The sequence below is a fragment of the Hemiscyllium ocellatum genome, chromosome 46 (genome assembly GCF_020745735.1).
Source record: "Hemiscyllium ocellatum isolate sHemOce1 chromosome 46, sHemOce1.pat.X.cur, whole genome shotgun sequence".
Classification (NCBI taxonomy): Eukaryota; Metazoa; Chordata; class Chondrichthyes; order Orectolobiformes; family Hemiscylliidae; genus Hemiscyllium; species Hemiscyllium ocellatum.
Genome location: NC_083446.1, coordinates 4326320 through 4341631, shown reverse-complemented (window position 1 = coordinate 4341631; position 15312 = coordinate 4326320). Strand labels below are relative to the sequence as shown.

The window sequence follows — 15312 nt, the reverse complement described above, 5'->3', positions numbered from 1 at the left end:
ATTATTGTCCATTTACCCTGACTAATGCACCTAACCTACACATCCCTGGGCACTATGGACAATTTAGCATGGCCAACCCACCCTAACCTGTACATCCCTGGGTACAATGAGGCCATTTAGCACAGTCAATCCATCCTAACTTGCACATCCCTGAACACTATGGGACAATTTCCAAGGCCAATCCACTCTAACCTGCACATCCCTGGGCACTATGGGACAATTTCCCATGGCCAATCCACCCTAACCTGCACATCTTTGGATTGTGGGAGGAAAACGGAGCACCCAGCAGAAACCCCGCATCGACAGAACATGCAAAACCCACACACACACAGTCGGCCGAGGCTGGAATCGAGGCCGGGTCCCTGGTGCTGGGAGGCAGCGGTGCTATCCATTGCCAGTGTTATAGCTGTGGTGGAATGGTTCTGGAGCACTAGTCTTCAGTGCTATTGCTGAAATGTCGTCAGAGCCTGTAGCCTTTGCAATATCATCTTCAATCGTTTGATATCACGTGGAGTGAATCGAATCGGCTGAAGTTTGGCATGTGTGTTGCTGGAGCTCTCAGGAGATGGATCATCACTGCGTACCTCCGGCTGAAGATGGATGCATGTCGAGATGTGTTGGTTTCCTGCATTGTTGAGGATTGGGGTATACGTGGGGCCTAGGCCTGATGTCAGAGGTGTAATCGTTCAGCACCATGTGTGACTGGACGTGCAGAACAACACAGCTTAGGTCAGGTCAGTTGACAATGGGATTGCTTAGCCTTCCCTATCCCATAGTGCTTCTGCGGTTTGGCATGCAAGTAGTCTTGTATTGTAGCTTCACCAGGTTGACCCCTCACTTTTGGCTACTTGTGGTGCTGCTGCTGAAGTGCTGTAATGCACTCGCCGTTGAAGTAGGGTTGATCTCCTGGCTGAAAATGTGTTGCTGGAAAAGCGCAGCAGGTCAGGCAGCATCCAAGGAGCAGGAGAATCGACGTTTCGGGTATGAGCCCTTCCTCAGGAATGATCTCCTGGTTGGATGGTAATGGTAGAGGGGAGCCATAAGTTGCAGGTTGAGGTTGAACACAATTCAAGAGTGTTTTTGTACATAAATCACTTAATGTTAGAACGCAAATACAGCAAGGCATTAGGAAGACAACAAAACTGTTAACCTTTACTGCAAGGGGTGGGGTGGGGGGATGTGCAATATAAAGGCGAGGAAGCTTTGCTACAGCTGTATGTGGCACCAGAACACTGCAGGTTCGGTCTGATTTCAGCATTGTATATGACGCAGACAGGGTTCATGAGGTTGATTCCTGGGACGAAGGGACTGCCTTACAAATTCAGCCGCATGAGCTCAGAAAAATGAGGGATAATTTTAATTGAAATTTATAAGCTTCTGAACAGCCATGATAAGGGAGAGAATTACAGCTTAGTGGACTGTTAATCCAAACAAAACAAGGACCTATACAATTAAAAGCAGGGCCATGGATAGTGTAGAAGAGAGACCTAGGCGTTCAGGTACATAATTCTTTGAAGTTTGCATCACATGTCGACAGAGTGGTTAAAACAGCAGTTAGCACATTTGCCTTCATTGCTCAGACCTTTTGAGTATAGGAGTTGAGGTTGTACACAACGTTACTAATACTTCTACTGTGTCCAGTTCTGGTCATACTATTACAGGAAGGGCATTGTTAAGCTGGAGAGGGTACAGAAAAGATTGACCTGAATGCTGCTGGGTTATAAGGAGAGGCCAGATAGGCTGGAACTGTTTTTCACTGGAGAGTAGGAAGGTTGAGAGGTGACGTTTTGAGGTTTATAAAATCATGAGAGGTACAGATAAGGTGAATGGCAGTCTTTTCCCTAGGGGGAGGGATTTCAAAACTATGTGGCATATTTTTAAGATGAGGGGAGAATTTAAAAAAGACACGAGGGGCAGTGGCTTTCCAGAGGGTGGTCTGTGTGTGGAATGAACTTACAGAGGAAGTGGTGGATGCGAGTACAGTTACAGTTAAAAGACATCTGGCCTACATGTCACTCCAGACCCACAGCGGTGGGGTTGACTCTCAACTCTCCTGTGGACAATAAATGATAGCCTCTGCATAAATGTCCTCACCCTGTCAACGAATCAAATAAAATCACATGATGGATGCTGAAATGTTTCTCATTGTGCCACCTCTCCACCACAGACAGTTTTAGAATGGTTTTCCCTTTCAGATAGAACCGAAGTTTCTTCCATGAGGATTACGGATCATTGGAATTGCCAATTTAAGAAAGCCGCTAAGGTACTGAATGAATTCAAGGCTGAGATGGAGAGATAGGAGTTCAAGGTTGTGGGGATCTAGCAGCAACATGGAGTTAGGGTCGAGAACAGATTAACCATTATTTTATTGATACTCAGAGGCCAAACCTTCCAACATACAGGACAGACTGCACACTTTCCTTGATGGACATCATTAAACCAGATGAGGTTTTATTACAATCCAGTAGCTTCAAATTTGCCGTCACTGAGATTGGTTAAATCTCAAACCAAAGAACAAAGTTAAATTTGCCAGCTGCCCTTTAGCAGAATTTAAACCCCTGGTCCTGATCATTGGGATTACTAGTCCAATAGGACACCCATACAGCTGCCATATCTATTTACTTCACCAGTATCCACTTCATGATTTGGAGATGCCAATGTTGGACTAGGGTGTACAAAGTTAAAAAAGTCACACAACACCAGCAATATCATTTATTGTATCCGTTGCTCCCGATGCGGTCTCCTCTACATTGGGGAGACTGGGCGCCTCCTAGCAGAGCGCTTTAGGGAACATCTCCGAGATACCCGCACCAATCAACCACACCGCCCTGTGGCCCAACATTTCAACTCACCCTCCCACTCTGCCGAGGACATGGAGGTCCTGGGCCTCCTTCACCGCCGCTCCCTCACCACCAGACGCCTGGAGGAAGAACGCCTCATCTTCCGCTTCGGAACACTTCAACCCCAGGGCATCAATGTGGACTTCAACAGTTTCCTCATTTCCCCTTCCCCCACCTCACCCTAGTTTCAAACTTCCAGCTCAGCACTGTCCCCATGACTTGTCCGGACTTGTCCTACCTGCCTATCTCCTTTTCCACCTATCCACTCCACCCTCTCCTCCCTGACCTATCACCTTCATCCCCTCCTCCACTCACCCATTATACTCTATGATACTTTCTCCCCACCCCCACCCTCCTCTAGCTTATCTCTCCACACTTCAGGCTCACTGCCTTTATTCCTGATGAAGGGCTTTTGCCCGAAACGTCGATTTCGCTGCTCCTTGGATGCTGCCTGAACTGCTGTGCTCTTCCAGCACCACTGATCCAGAATCTGGTTTCCAGCATCTGCAGTCATTGTTTTTACCAGGTTAATAGTCCAACAGGTTTAATTGGAAGCACTAGCTTTCAGAGCGTCACCTAAAGAAGGAGCGGCGCTCTGAAAGCTAGTGCTTCCAATTAAACCTGTTGGACTATAACCTGGTGTTGTGAGATTTTTTAACTGTATCCGTTTCAGTGAGTGTTCTGGTGGATTGACTCTCATTAGTGACGAGCGGAAAATGTGTTGCTGGAAAAGCGCAGCAGGTCAGGCAGCATCCAAGGAGCGAGAGAACCGATGTTTCGGGCATGAGCCCTTCTTCAGGAATCATTAGTGATGGTTTGTACATCAACCTCACACGAGATTCACTTTGACCTTGCTGAGCTGCTTCAAACAGGTATCCCTGTCCTGTTCTGCCCGTTCACTGCACAGAAATCCACACCCATTTTCTCTGATCTTCCCCCCTGTTCCACTGGCACAGCTGAACACAATGAAATCTACTGTCCGGCCCAAACTCACCAGGAAACAAAAATAAAATTGTAAGCCAATTACATTCAAGCTAAACCTCCCTCTGCTGACACACCCATCCTCTTTAGCTGTGGCGGTGACTGTGAGGGGCTTAACATCTGCAGTTCATTGGGTTTATTCGGGTGTGAAATCCAGGAAAATGTCAGTGCTGAGTATGGGAGGTCACACTCAGAGACCCTGTCATCCCAGAGAGATGTTAAAACAAAGTGCTTTCTTCTTTCACAGTTCTGGACCGTAGTTTATTGCTTAAACATCATCAGAAAAATATCTGGGTCATTGTCAGATTGTTATGGGTGGGAGGTTTGCTATGTACACATTGGCTGCTGCATCGTCCAAATTGCAACAGTGACACCAACTCAAAAGCTGTAAAGCAAACCTCACGGTGGTGAAAGATAGTGGAGTGTTTTTAAAACTTAACTGAATTTGCAAATCATACAGGCCCTACCTGAAACCAGAAGAGCCAGAAAGCAAGGTGCAGGGAAACAGTCAGTCATTGTAAACAAATGCTTAAAGCAGAGGTTATCAGCCATTTTTACCCAGTCCGATCCAAATGTGACCAGGTCTATAGTACCGTAGTTGACTCAAAGGATTGAGTAAGCTGTCCCAATTAAGATGGATAACAAATCCTGATCTTGCCAGAGATGACCACAACCAATTGAAAAACTTACAGAATAAGGCAATACCAGGCAAAGAACAATTGACATAAATCAGAGAGAGATATTAGAGACCAAAAGGTACACCAAATGTAAAGGGCACCATAACGAGAGTGGGGTGGTGAGGGATGGAGATGGAGCCTTATGTTACTGAAGGCATGACCAATGGTGAAACAATGGGAATCCAGGGGGCATGACCAATGGTGAAACAATGGGAATCCAGGGATGCCTGGAAGCCCAGAATTGGAGCTCAAAAAAACTCAGAGGGACTGAAGGTTACTAATAGGAGGGTCGAAGGGAATGGGTGAGCTTACAGGTAGAGAGGGATCTCTGAGGTGACAGATTGGGAGGGACAGAGGAGACTAGGCGAATTGGACATGCTAAATTGCCCGTAGTGTTAGGTGATGGAGAGGGATAAGTGTGCGCTGCAGGGCAGGAGTTATAGCTGGGGGCAGGGAAATCATGATGCGGTGAGGCATGACTTAGGATGTGTGGATTGGAAAAATAGGCTTCAAGGGAAGGACACAAATGATATGTGGAGCTTGTTCAAGGAACAGCTATTGGGTGTCCTTGATAAGTATGTACCAGTCAGGTAGGGAGGAAAGGGTCTTGTGAGGGAGCCGTGGTTTAATAAGGAATTGGAATCCCTTGTTAAAGGGAAGAGGGCGGCCTATGTAAAGATGAGGCGTGAAGGTTTAGTTGGGGCGATTGAGAGTTATAAGGTAGCCAGGAAGGATCTAAAGAGGGAGCTGAGAGCAGTGAGAAGGGGACATGAAAAGTCCTTAGTTGGTAGGATTAGAGAAAACCCTAAAGCTTTCTATAGGTATGTCAGGAATAAAAGGATGACTAGGGTAGGTATCGGTCCAGTCAAGGATAGTAGTGGGAAGTTGTGCGTGGAGACGGAGGAGATTGGAGAGACACTAAATCAATACTTTTCGTCAGTATTCACTCAGGAACAGGACATTGTTGCTGATGTGAATATTGAGTCACAAGTGATTAGAATGGATGGCTTTGAGGTATGTAGGGAAGAGGTCCGGGGAATACTGGAAAGGATGAAAATAGATAAGTCCCCTGGGCCTGATGGCATTTATCCTAGGATCCTCTGGGGAGCTAGGGAGGAGATAGCGGAGCCATTGGCCTTGATTTTTATGTCCTCGTTGTCTACAGGAATAGTGTCAGAAGACTGGAGGATAGCAAATGTGGTTCCCTTGTTCAAGAAGGGGAATAGGGACAGCCCTAGTAACTATAGGCCAGTGAGTCTCACTTCTGTTGTGGGCAAAGTCTTGGAGAGAATTGTAAGGGATAGGGTTTATGAACATCTGGATAAGAATAATGTGATAAGGATAGTCAGCATGGTTTCGTGAAAGGCAGGTCGTGCCTCACAAACCTTATTGAGTTCTTTGAGAAGGTGACCAAGGAAGTGGACGAGGGTAAAGCAGTAGATGTGGTGTATATGGATTTTAGCAAGGCGTTCGATAAGGTACCCCAAGGTAGGCTACTGCAAAAATGATGGAGGTATGGTATTGAGGGTGCATTAGAGGTTTGGATTAGGAATTGGCTGGCTGGAAGGAGACAGAGGGTAGTAGTTGATGGTAAAGGTTCATCTTGGAGTGCAGTTACTAGCGGTGTTCCACAAGGATCTGTTTTGGGACCATTGCTGTTTGTCATTTTTATAAATGACCTGGAGGAGGGGCTTGAAGGCTGGGTGAGCAAGTTTGCGGATGATACGAAAGTCGGTGGAGTGGTGGACAGCGAAGAAGGATGTGGCAGGTTACAGCGGGATATAGATAAGTTGCAGAGCAGAAAGGTGGCAAATGGATTTCAATGTAGCTAAGTGTGAAGTCATTCACTTTGGTAGGAGTAACAAGAAGGTGGATTACTGGGCTAATGGTAGGCTACTTGGTAAGTGGATGAGCAGAGGGATCTTGGTGTCCATGTACACAGATCGCTGAAAGTTGCCACCCAGGTAAATAGTGCTGTGAAGAAGCCATATGGTGTACTGGGCTTTATTGGTAGAGGAATTGAGTTCCGGAGTCCTGAGGTCATGTTGCAGTTGTGTAAGACTCTGGTGCGGCCTCATCTGGAGTATTGTGTGCAGTTTTGGTCGCCATACTATAGGAAGGATGTGGAGGCACTGGAACGGGTGCAGAGGAGGTTTACCAGGATGTTGCCTGGTATGGTAGGAAGATCGTATGAGGAAAGGCTGAGGCACTTGGGGCTGTTCTCATTGGAGAAAAGAAGGTTTAGGGGAGATTTGATAGAGGTGTACAAGATGATTAGGGGTTTAGATAGGGTTGACCATGAGAACCTTTTTCCGCGTATGGAGTCAGCTGTTACTAGGGGACACAGCTTTAAATTAAGGGGGGGCTGGTATAGGACAGATGTTAGGGGTAGATTCTTTACTCAGCGGGTTGAGTGTTCATGGAATGCCCTGCCAGTAGCAGTGGTGGACTCTCCCTCTTTATGGTCATTCAAGTGGGCATTGGATAAGCATATGGAGGTTATTGGGCTAGTGTAGGTAAGGTAGGCTTCAGTCGGCACATTGAGGGCCGAAGGGCATGTACTGCGCTGTATTTTTCTATGTTCTATGAAGGGGTAAAGGTAGGGGTATGGGTGGATTGCGCTTCAGTGGGTCGGTGTGGTCTTGTTGGGCCGAAGGGCCTGTTTCCACACTAAGTAACCTAATCTAATTACTGAGATTAGCGAGTTTTCAGATTTGTAGCTCAGGTCGAGGTTCTGGATGTCGGCTTGCTCGCTGAGCTGGAAGGCTCATTTTCAGACGTTTCGTCACCATACTAGGTGACATCTTCAGTGACTCTCCAGATGAAACTTGGTCTGGGGGCTCACTGAAGATGTGACCCAGTATGGTGATGAAACGTCTGAAAGCAAACCTTCCAGCTCAGCGAGCAAACCTACATCCAGAGATTAGAGAGACAGACAGGGGTGCAGGACTGGAGGTTACAGAGATAGAGAGGGGTGTAGATGGCTACCAAACAAAGGGTATGGAGGTTAGAGGAGGTTAAATGGAGAGAAATTGTGGAACAATTTTGAAAACAACGAAATTCGAAACCAAGACACTGCATTCTGGTATAATATGATTGTTACTTTCCTCTGCAACCTAGCACAATACATCTGTTCAGGAAAGTTTGTGCCCACACGGGCGGCATGGTGGCCTAGTGGTTAGCACTACTACCTCACAGCGCCAGAGACCCGGGTTCAATTCCTGCCTCAGGCGACTGACTGTGTGGAGTTTGCATGTTCTCCCTGTGTCTGCATGGGTTTCCTCCCACAGTCCAAAAAACCTGCAGGTTAGGTGAACTGGCCAGGATAAATTGCCCGTAGTGTTAGGTGGAGGGGTAGGGGTGGGTTGCACTTTGGCGGGTCGGTGTGGACTTGTTGGGCCTGTTTCCACACTGTAAGTAATCTAATTCATCAATCATCTAATAGCCAATTTGCATTGATAAACACATTATACCAGCATGACTTGTACTGCCTGACCAGGACCAAATGCAGTTGAGATAGTCAAAGGAAGAGAGTGCGGAATGGGATTAGTTATGACTTGGGTAGTAGTTCGATATGACCAGTTCGATAGTGTTGGGAAAAAGGGGGCAGGGGGTGGAGTGATCATGGGACATCAGCATGGTCCTGTGCTGGAACAGGAAAGTCCAATAAACTGTGGCACAACTTCAGCCAGGGCAAGATGGAGTCCATTTTAAATGAGAGACCAGCTGGATGCTATGAAAGGGCATATTCAAAAGGAGCCTAAGTGAGATGAGATGACCATGGTCTTAGACGGTGATGATATAGCCAGATGGGGAGGCTTTATCTAGGAAGGAGGAATCGCTACTCCTTAATCACTTTTCCATAAAGCTGACATCGGTGCACTCACCCACAATCAGTTTACAGGAGGCAAGGCGCTTTTTCCAAGTGAAAAGACGCTGTGGAGGGCGATGCAGAGTATGACAGGACGGTGGGGTGTAGCACAGCAGGAACTGACTTGCTGATAGAGGTCACAGGGTAAGCACCATCAGACAATGTGGTGGCCAGGAATAAGACTGGCAAGAGTAGCCCTGGGCAAGCGAGAGAGTAGAGTGGCATAAAATTGGGCTGTTATACGAAAGGAGCCAGTGACAAGTGTTCCATTTTCTGGATGCTGCGAAGGGAGGACAAAGAATACCAAAAGGTTAGGAAAGGGCTTCAGGAAGGAACAATCTCCCAAGAATTAAGAAATGAGCGGAATTCTAATGGCAGAACAAGGTTTGGGGAGGGGGGGGGGGAGGGAGAGAGAGGGAAAACAGAATCCGGCTCTGAAATGTAGTGAACTTATGCTGCCAAGGAGTAGCCACTCTGGGCTAGGGAAGACGTGATTGAGTGTATTTGTTTAGGAAAAGACAGAAAAAATCCATTTTTTAGAAATCTCCCAAGACTGTTATGGGAAGGATATTATTAAGCTGGAGAGGGTTCAGAAGACATTTACCAGGAAATTGCTAGGAATGGAGGGCTCAAGTTATGAGAAGTTGAATAGACTAGGACCTTTTTTCACTGGAGTGTAGGAGGTTGAGGGGTGACCTTTAATAGTTTTATAAAATCATGAGAGGCATAGATAAAGTGAATAGCAGGTATCTTTGCCCTAAGGTGGAGGATTTGGAGACATAGGAACGTATTTTTAAGGTGAGAGGAGAAAGATTAGAAAAAGACTGGAAATTATTTTTCTTTTTGCACAGAGTGGTATATGTGGAATGGACTTGCAGAGTAAGGGTTGGATATGGGTACAACAACAATTAAAAGACATTTGTATAAGTGCATGAACAGGGAAGATTTGGAGGGATGTGGGACGAGTTTAGTTTGGAATTATGGTTTGACATGGACTGGTTAGGCTGAAGAGTCTGTTTCCATGTTGTATGACTGACTCAGAAGGAACCCAACCAAGACTTCAGTCTAACATCACACTTGTTATCTGTACAGATGCACACTCCTTCAGCACTGCCACAGAACGTCAGGCCCGATTACCAGCCTACATGCTGGAGCTTGAACCCACACAACTGGCAGCAAGAAATACAAGTGACAGTAGCAGCGATGGAATAAGTTTCTTTTTATTCTGCATCTGTGTTTTAAAAATAGCAGCTGGTGACATTGCCACGTGCACTGGGTGGGAACAGCAGCCTGGCGAAGGGACTGGCAGTGCTCAACTGGCACAGAGTCTATTGCTCACTTGAAGATTTTCCCCTGGTTGAACGGTTTGCCCACATGCTTGAATTCCCCCTCCCACGCAAAGTATTCCTTCACCATCGTCCGGCACTCCTCGCTGTCAACATCCAGCTTCCGCCAGCTGTACGACTCGTAATCCACTTGCCAGTCAGGAGACATCTGAACAGGAAAACCGAAAAAGTCAAGCACCTGATCCAACCATAGACAACCCATCCCTCAGTCCCTCACGCCTGTTTAAAAAGGCACGAGATAGGGGGTCAGCAGCCCCTGCAATTATTGGAAGGGCTGTGAGCATCAGCATCAAAGGCAAGGCACTGAATTTCACACTAGACTAGACACAGGCCGCAACCACGATTCGGGAGATACATCTCCTGGGTGAAAGTGAACGTCAATTACAGACTAACTGAAAGGCTAGAGTTTCTCAACCCTGACCAACTGCACACTTGGAGGTAACAGCCTTAGAAATTTCAAGGATTGGGAGATTTGCATACAGTTTCCAAAACCTGCAGCAAATACTCTTCATTTTCTCGGTTTTGTGGACCTCTGAGGTCCATGCATGGCATTGACTTCCAAGAGGAACCTTGGAGCAGCTTGGAAGCTACTCCAGCAGAATGAAACCAAAGACCCAAAAGTTAAAATCACCCTCATACACCTGGTTTGATCAGTTTCTTTGTATTGCCTCTATTAGATGAGGCTGCAATGTCAGCAACCTCTAGCACCCCCACCTCCCGCAAAATCTTGTGAGCAGGCATTGGGTGGAATTAGGATGCGCATTATGCCAAAAAGCCCCATCACCAACTACCAGATGAGGCAGTGGGAAACACTGCAGAAAGGTCATACCGGGAAGGCCAGCTCTTGGCCACGGAACACCCAGATTCCAGAGATGCTGCTATCGTTGTTCCCTCCAAACAAAATCACGCTGGCGAAGGCGTTCTTGCGCAGCTTGTCCAGCCGTTGAAACATACCTGAGAACAGGATGAGATTAGATTCCCTACAGTGTGGAAACAGTCTCTTCAGCCCAATCAGTCCACACCGACCCTCCGAAGAGTAACCCACCCACACCCATTTCCCTCTGACTAATGCACCTAACACTATGGGCAATTTCCCACGGCCAAATCACCTGACCTGCACACCTTTGGACTGAGAGGGGAAACCCACGCCGACACGGGGAGAATGTGCAAACTCCACACAGACAGTCGCCCCAGGCTGGAATCGAACCTGGGACCCTGCTGCTGTGAGGCAACAGTGCTAACCACTGAGCCACCGTGCAATGAACCTTATTGTTACAAGTCAAAGCCCAGAAGGAAAGTCCAGACAAGCAGTAATTCAAGAACGCATGAACAGAAACAGACCAATTACAAAAGAACAGAAAATTCAGTGAATGTTTAGAAGCACCTATGAATAGGTAATGTTTTTGATTCAAAGGTAATGTAGAGTTGAACATGACAAACTGCACGGCCCTGATCTCTGATCAAAGTGGAAGTTGATCTGCTTCTCTGCCTCAGTGCCTGTAATTTTCAGGCCCTAACTGTTGGCTGTTTGCACACACACTAACCTTACCAGTCAGAATTAGCAGCGAGGGTTGACACGGAGGGCATTACATTACCAAAGGAAGCTAACTACAGACTACAATCACACCAGCCTGGCCTTCTGACTTGACTGGTACAGAAGCAATGGACCTCATGAGGTAGACTCGCTCCTACAGCAGCCTGCAAAGCCTCTGGACATTCCAATACAGTTTTGGTATTTAATTGAATAAACATCGGCCCAGGACACGAGGGAGAACTCATCCCTCCTCTTCCACTGGTGGCCAAACACAGCAAACGGGGTTTAACGTCTCACCCGAAAGATGGAATCTGACAGTGCAGCATTCCTTCAGTACTTGCATTGAACTGGATTGTGGGTTTAATGGATTCAGATTGGAACCACAACCTCGGACTTCCAGGCAATTGTGCAACTCGCTGAGTCACAGCAGATACCTAAACATTTAACGTAAACTCTCTTAGATGCCACCTAAGAAAGGAATTTATTTTCAGAGCATCAAACAACTTGTGTTGCTGTGCGATCAAGAGATAGGGGAGAATTGGCTGCTTTAGTTAGGAAAAAGATCCTTACCCGAAATCAGGTTACAACTCATGAAGGCAAGGGTGAGTTCAGCTGGATATTTGTACTCGCCATACCAGATGGACCAGCCTTCCTTGTCAAAATGCTCCCAGAAGTGTGGCAAGGCAACAGATAAAGTGTCCTCGTTTGAGTATTTGCGTTTAAACTCATCCAGGATAAACGGACTGTAAAGAGTTAAAACACAAAACAAACATATTCATATAGAGTCAGAGAGGTACAGCATAAAAACAGACCCGTTCATATATCCCAACCCAATCCAGTCCCACCTGCCAGCACCCGGCCCATATCCCTCCAAACCCTTCCTATTCACACACCCATCCAAACGCCTCTTAAATGTTGTAATTGTACCAGCCTCCATCACTTCTTCTGGCAGCTCATTCCACACACGTACCACCCTCTGTGTGAAAAAGTTGCCTCGTAGATCTCTTTTATATCTTTCCCCTCTCACCCTAAACCTATGCCCTCTAGTTCTGGACTCCCCAATCCCAGGGAAAAGACTTTGCCTATTTATCCTATCCATGCCCCTCAATTTTGTAAACCTTTATAAAGGTCAACCCTCAGCCTCCGACGCTCCAGGGAAAACAGCCCCAGCCTGTTCAGCCTCCTCCTATAGCTCAAATCCTCCAAGCCTGGCAACATCCTTGTAAATCTTTTCTGAACCCTTTCAAGTTTCAAAACATCTTTCCGATAGGAAGGAGACCAGAATTATTATAAATATAAAACCAGATTATCAGTAGTATACATGCACAGATAGAAGACCTCTCATTTTCTGGAATTTCTCTGACCTTGAGTGACTTGGTCCTAACCAAACACCCTCGTAAATTATAACGTGCATCCGAGGTAAGGTTCTCCCCATCAACCACCACCAAATACATACACAGCAACTGCAGATCTGGGAGGTATAGCCTGGTGAAACGTCCCTCTGTCATCCACTGCCAAATACAGAGAGCGGAACCTAGGAGTTGTGGGACCTTGCCTAGTGCGCGGTTGGATTCAGTGACAACATTTATTAGGAAGTATTTAACTAATGACAAGATGCTTTGGGGTGTTCTAATCCCAAGAGAGGCCTGGTGCACAGGGGCTCCCTCCCTCAGTCAGCCAATAAGTCAGGGGGATACAAGCACAAGTTAGGTCCAGGGAAACAGTTCTGGTTTGAAAAGAAAGTTCACAGTCCAGGATATTGCAGGAGGTGTCGGGTATTTTTCACTCTTTAGCTTTACATTGTCTCTAATTTAGAATCCATTCCCTCTTGGGCACAACGACAGGACTAGAAACCTTTTGAAAATTTCTGAATATATTTTACATTTATTTAAAGAAGTGTCCGACAAGTAGGTATTTGGTGAAACAACACTATTTCAAATGGAGCACCACACGAAGCCTGAGAGAGGAGGACTCTGTCAACACCCAGCTCGCAATGACAACAAATCAGGGTAGCGGAGACCGCCCTAGCTCGGCTGTTTCCCCTGAACACAGGGTAGGGCTCAAGCTAAATCATTCACAAACACCTCCACAGCCAGGAAGATGGGGAGAAATGTTTTCACACATGGGACAAGGATTTCAGCTGATAGCTCCCAGTAAACATACAGTTTGAGGGGTGAGAAAAGGCTGTTCTTACAGATGTACTGGCAATAACTAATCCTGTCTCTCTCTCTCTGTGTACAAACATGGCTTCAATTAAAACCAAGGAGGAACAGAAATGCCAGATGCAGCTGAAAAACAGTCCTGTGTTTGGAGAAAACTGTCGCTTTTAATTTGGAAATCTGGCTTCCCTTCAGAGATTTAACTGGTTCCAGACGCTCCTTAGTACTGTCCCATCGAGCATGGCGTGTGTAAATCACTGAAGGTGGGGCGGGTGGGGGAGGGGAGATGGAGAGAGCGTGAGGGGACAGGGAAATTGGAGGGGGGGGGGGGGGGGGGAAGAGATGAGAAAGAGAAGGTACACAGACACACACACACAAAAAAAACACAGCGATGTTTGCAGCCCTGCGATTCCAGGCGTTACGAAAATCCTGGGAGATTTATGGGAGAGCCTGCACAGCCTCAAACTGGATGCAGCCAGTTCTACAGCAGCTGCAGGCAGAGTCACTCTGGGAGTTGGGCCAACAGCAAAACTAGGCCCAAGCCGCTGGAGGTTCAAGGAAGGGAGGGGGTGCTGGGGGGGGGGGTGCGATTTAAGCGAAGAAACTCTATTAAAACAAAATCACAACACTCAATAGAAAAAAACACAAGTAGACCCCTGGCTGAAGTCCCCCTCCCATTCGAAAACCTGATTCAAAATTCAGGCTGATCATTAGGACAGGGTCCAGGAGTCAGCCTACACCTTTCTAATGGATTCGGAGACGGTGGGGGCAGCAAGTTGAATTCAGTTTGGCTTCTCCTCAAAAACAGTTTCTCAGCAGTAGAAAGGACCTGGAGGACAAATCAACAGTGCAATTAAGGCTGAGAACAGGTCCCACTGCCCCGCTTTCTGATTAACTAATTGGCAGGGAACAGTAAATCCATCAGAAAAGTTATGCAAGCGACGTGACAGTAAGTCGGGGGATATTCTTTTTAAAGCAGTCAGGCAAATGAAGGTCAGTGAGATGCCAAAGCATGTGTAACCCTAGATCCCAGCGCTGGTTATAGACTGTTGACGGGGAACAGAAATGCCTGCCTTGCATGGCAGAAGTTCCTCAGCGTTCGCTTCCAGGTTGAAATGTCTAGGTTCAAACTCTGACAACGGCAGCGATCGGCCGGCTCTCAGAGAGTGGAATGAAGCAACATGCCCAACAGCAGCCTCTTGCCTCTGTTTATTTTCACAGGTACCTCCCTGCGCAGCCACTTAAACAGAAACATTCAGCATTTTCTCACCGCGGGCCCCAGCTCACTCAGAGCACGGAAAGGGTTAATGAACGAGACACAGAGCTGGTACACGGTGTGCTGGCTGACACACAAACACATCACCAGGCTCTTGGCCAGGCAAACAGTGCCCCCTGGTAGCAGCCTGTAAAACAGACACTGTCAGCCTGACAAAAGCACTATCACAATTAGGTAAAGCTTAGCTCAACAGGTCCATTTATACTCAGCACTTTCTCCTGCAACCATCCTTTCATATTCCCCTATGTCCTTTGATTCACTTCCCCCCTCGTGCATAACTAGCTCTGCCTTAAACGCAGGACAAGATTCACTTCAACTACCCCCTTTCGGGGGTTAGTCCCACATTCAACCCTAATAGAGTTCCTTCTGAATTACTGATGGATTTAGCAACAATATGTTTTCCATCAATGGTGCTCTGTTCTGGTCTCCCCTCAAGTGGAACTTGAGTCTACTGAATTCCATCATCTGAACATTTTCCAGTGGATTAGCCCTTAGTCCTTTCTATTCCAGAGAAAACACTCCCCTGAAAAGTCTAACCAGGAGACTGAGGCCTGAGAGTGACAGGATTCTCTCCTGATCACTGCTGGTGGGTTGGTGAAAGATAACCACAAAAGGGGGAGATTGGGTT

General features: G+C 46.9%; 1 protein-coding gene across 1 annotated transcript in view; it reads right to left on the bottom strand.

The window, feature by feature from the left end:
- Positions 1-9571: 9571 nt before the first annotated feature.
- The window catches only part of eef1g (eukaryotic translation elongation factor 1 gamma), a 30850-nt gene continuing 25109 nt past the window's right edge, over positions 9572-15312 (bottom strand). Inside the window, exons 8-10 of the mRNA XM_060855471.1 lie at positions 11820-11992; positions 10545-10669; positions 9572-9863 (exon numbers count right to left, since the gene is read on the bottom strand). Coding sequence (XP_060711454.1) covers positions 9705-9863; positions 10545-10669; positions 11820-11992 — 457 coding nt within the window. The 3' untranslated portion in view covers positions 9572-9704. The remainder of the gene's footprint in view (positions 9864-10544; positions 10670-11819; positions 11993-15312) is intronic.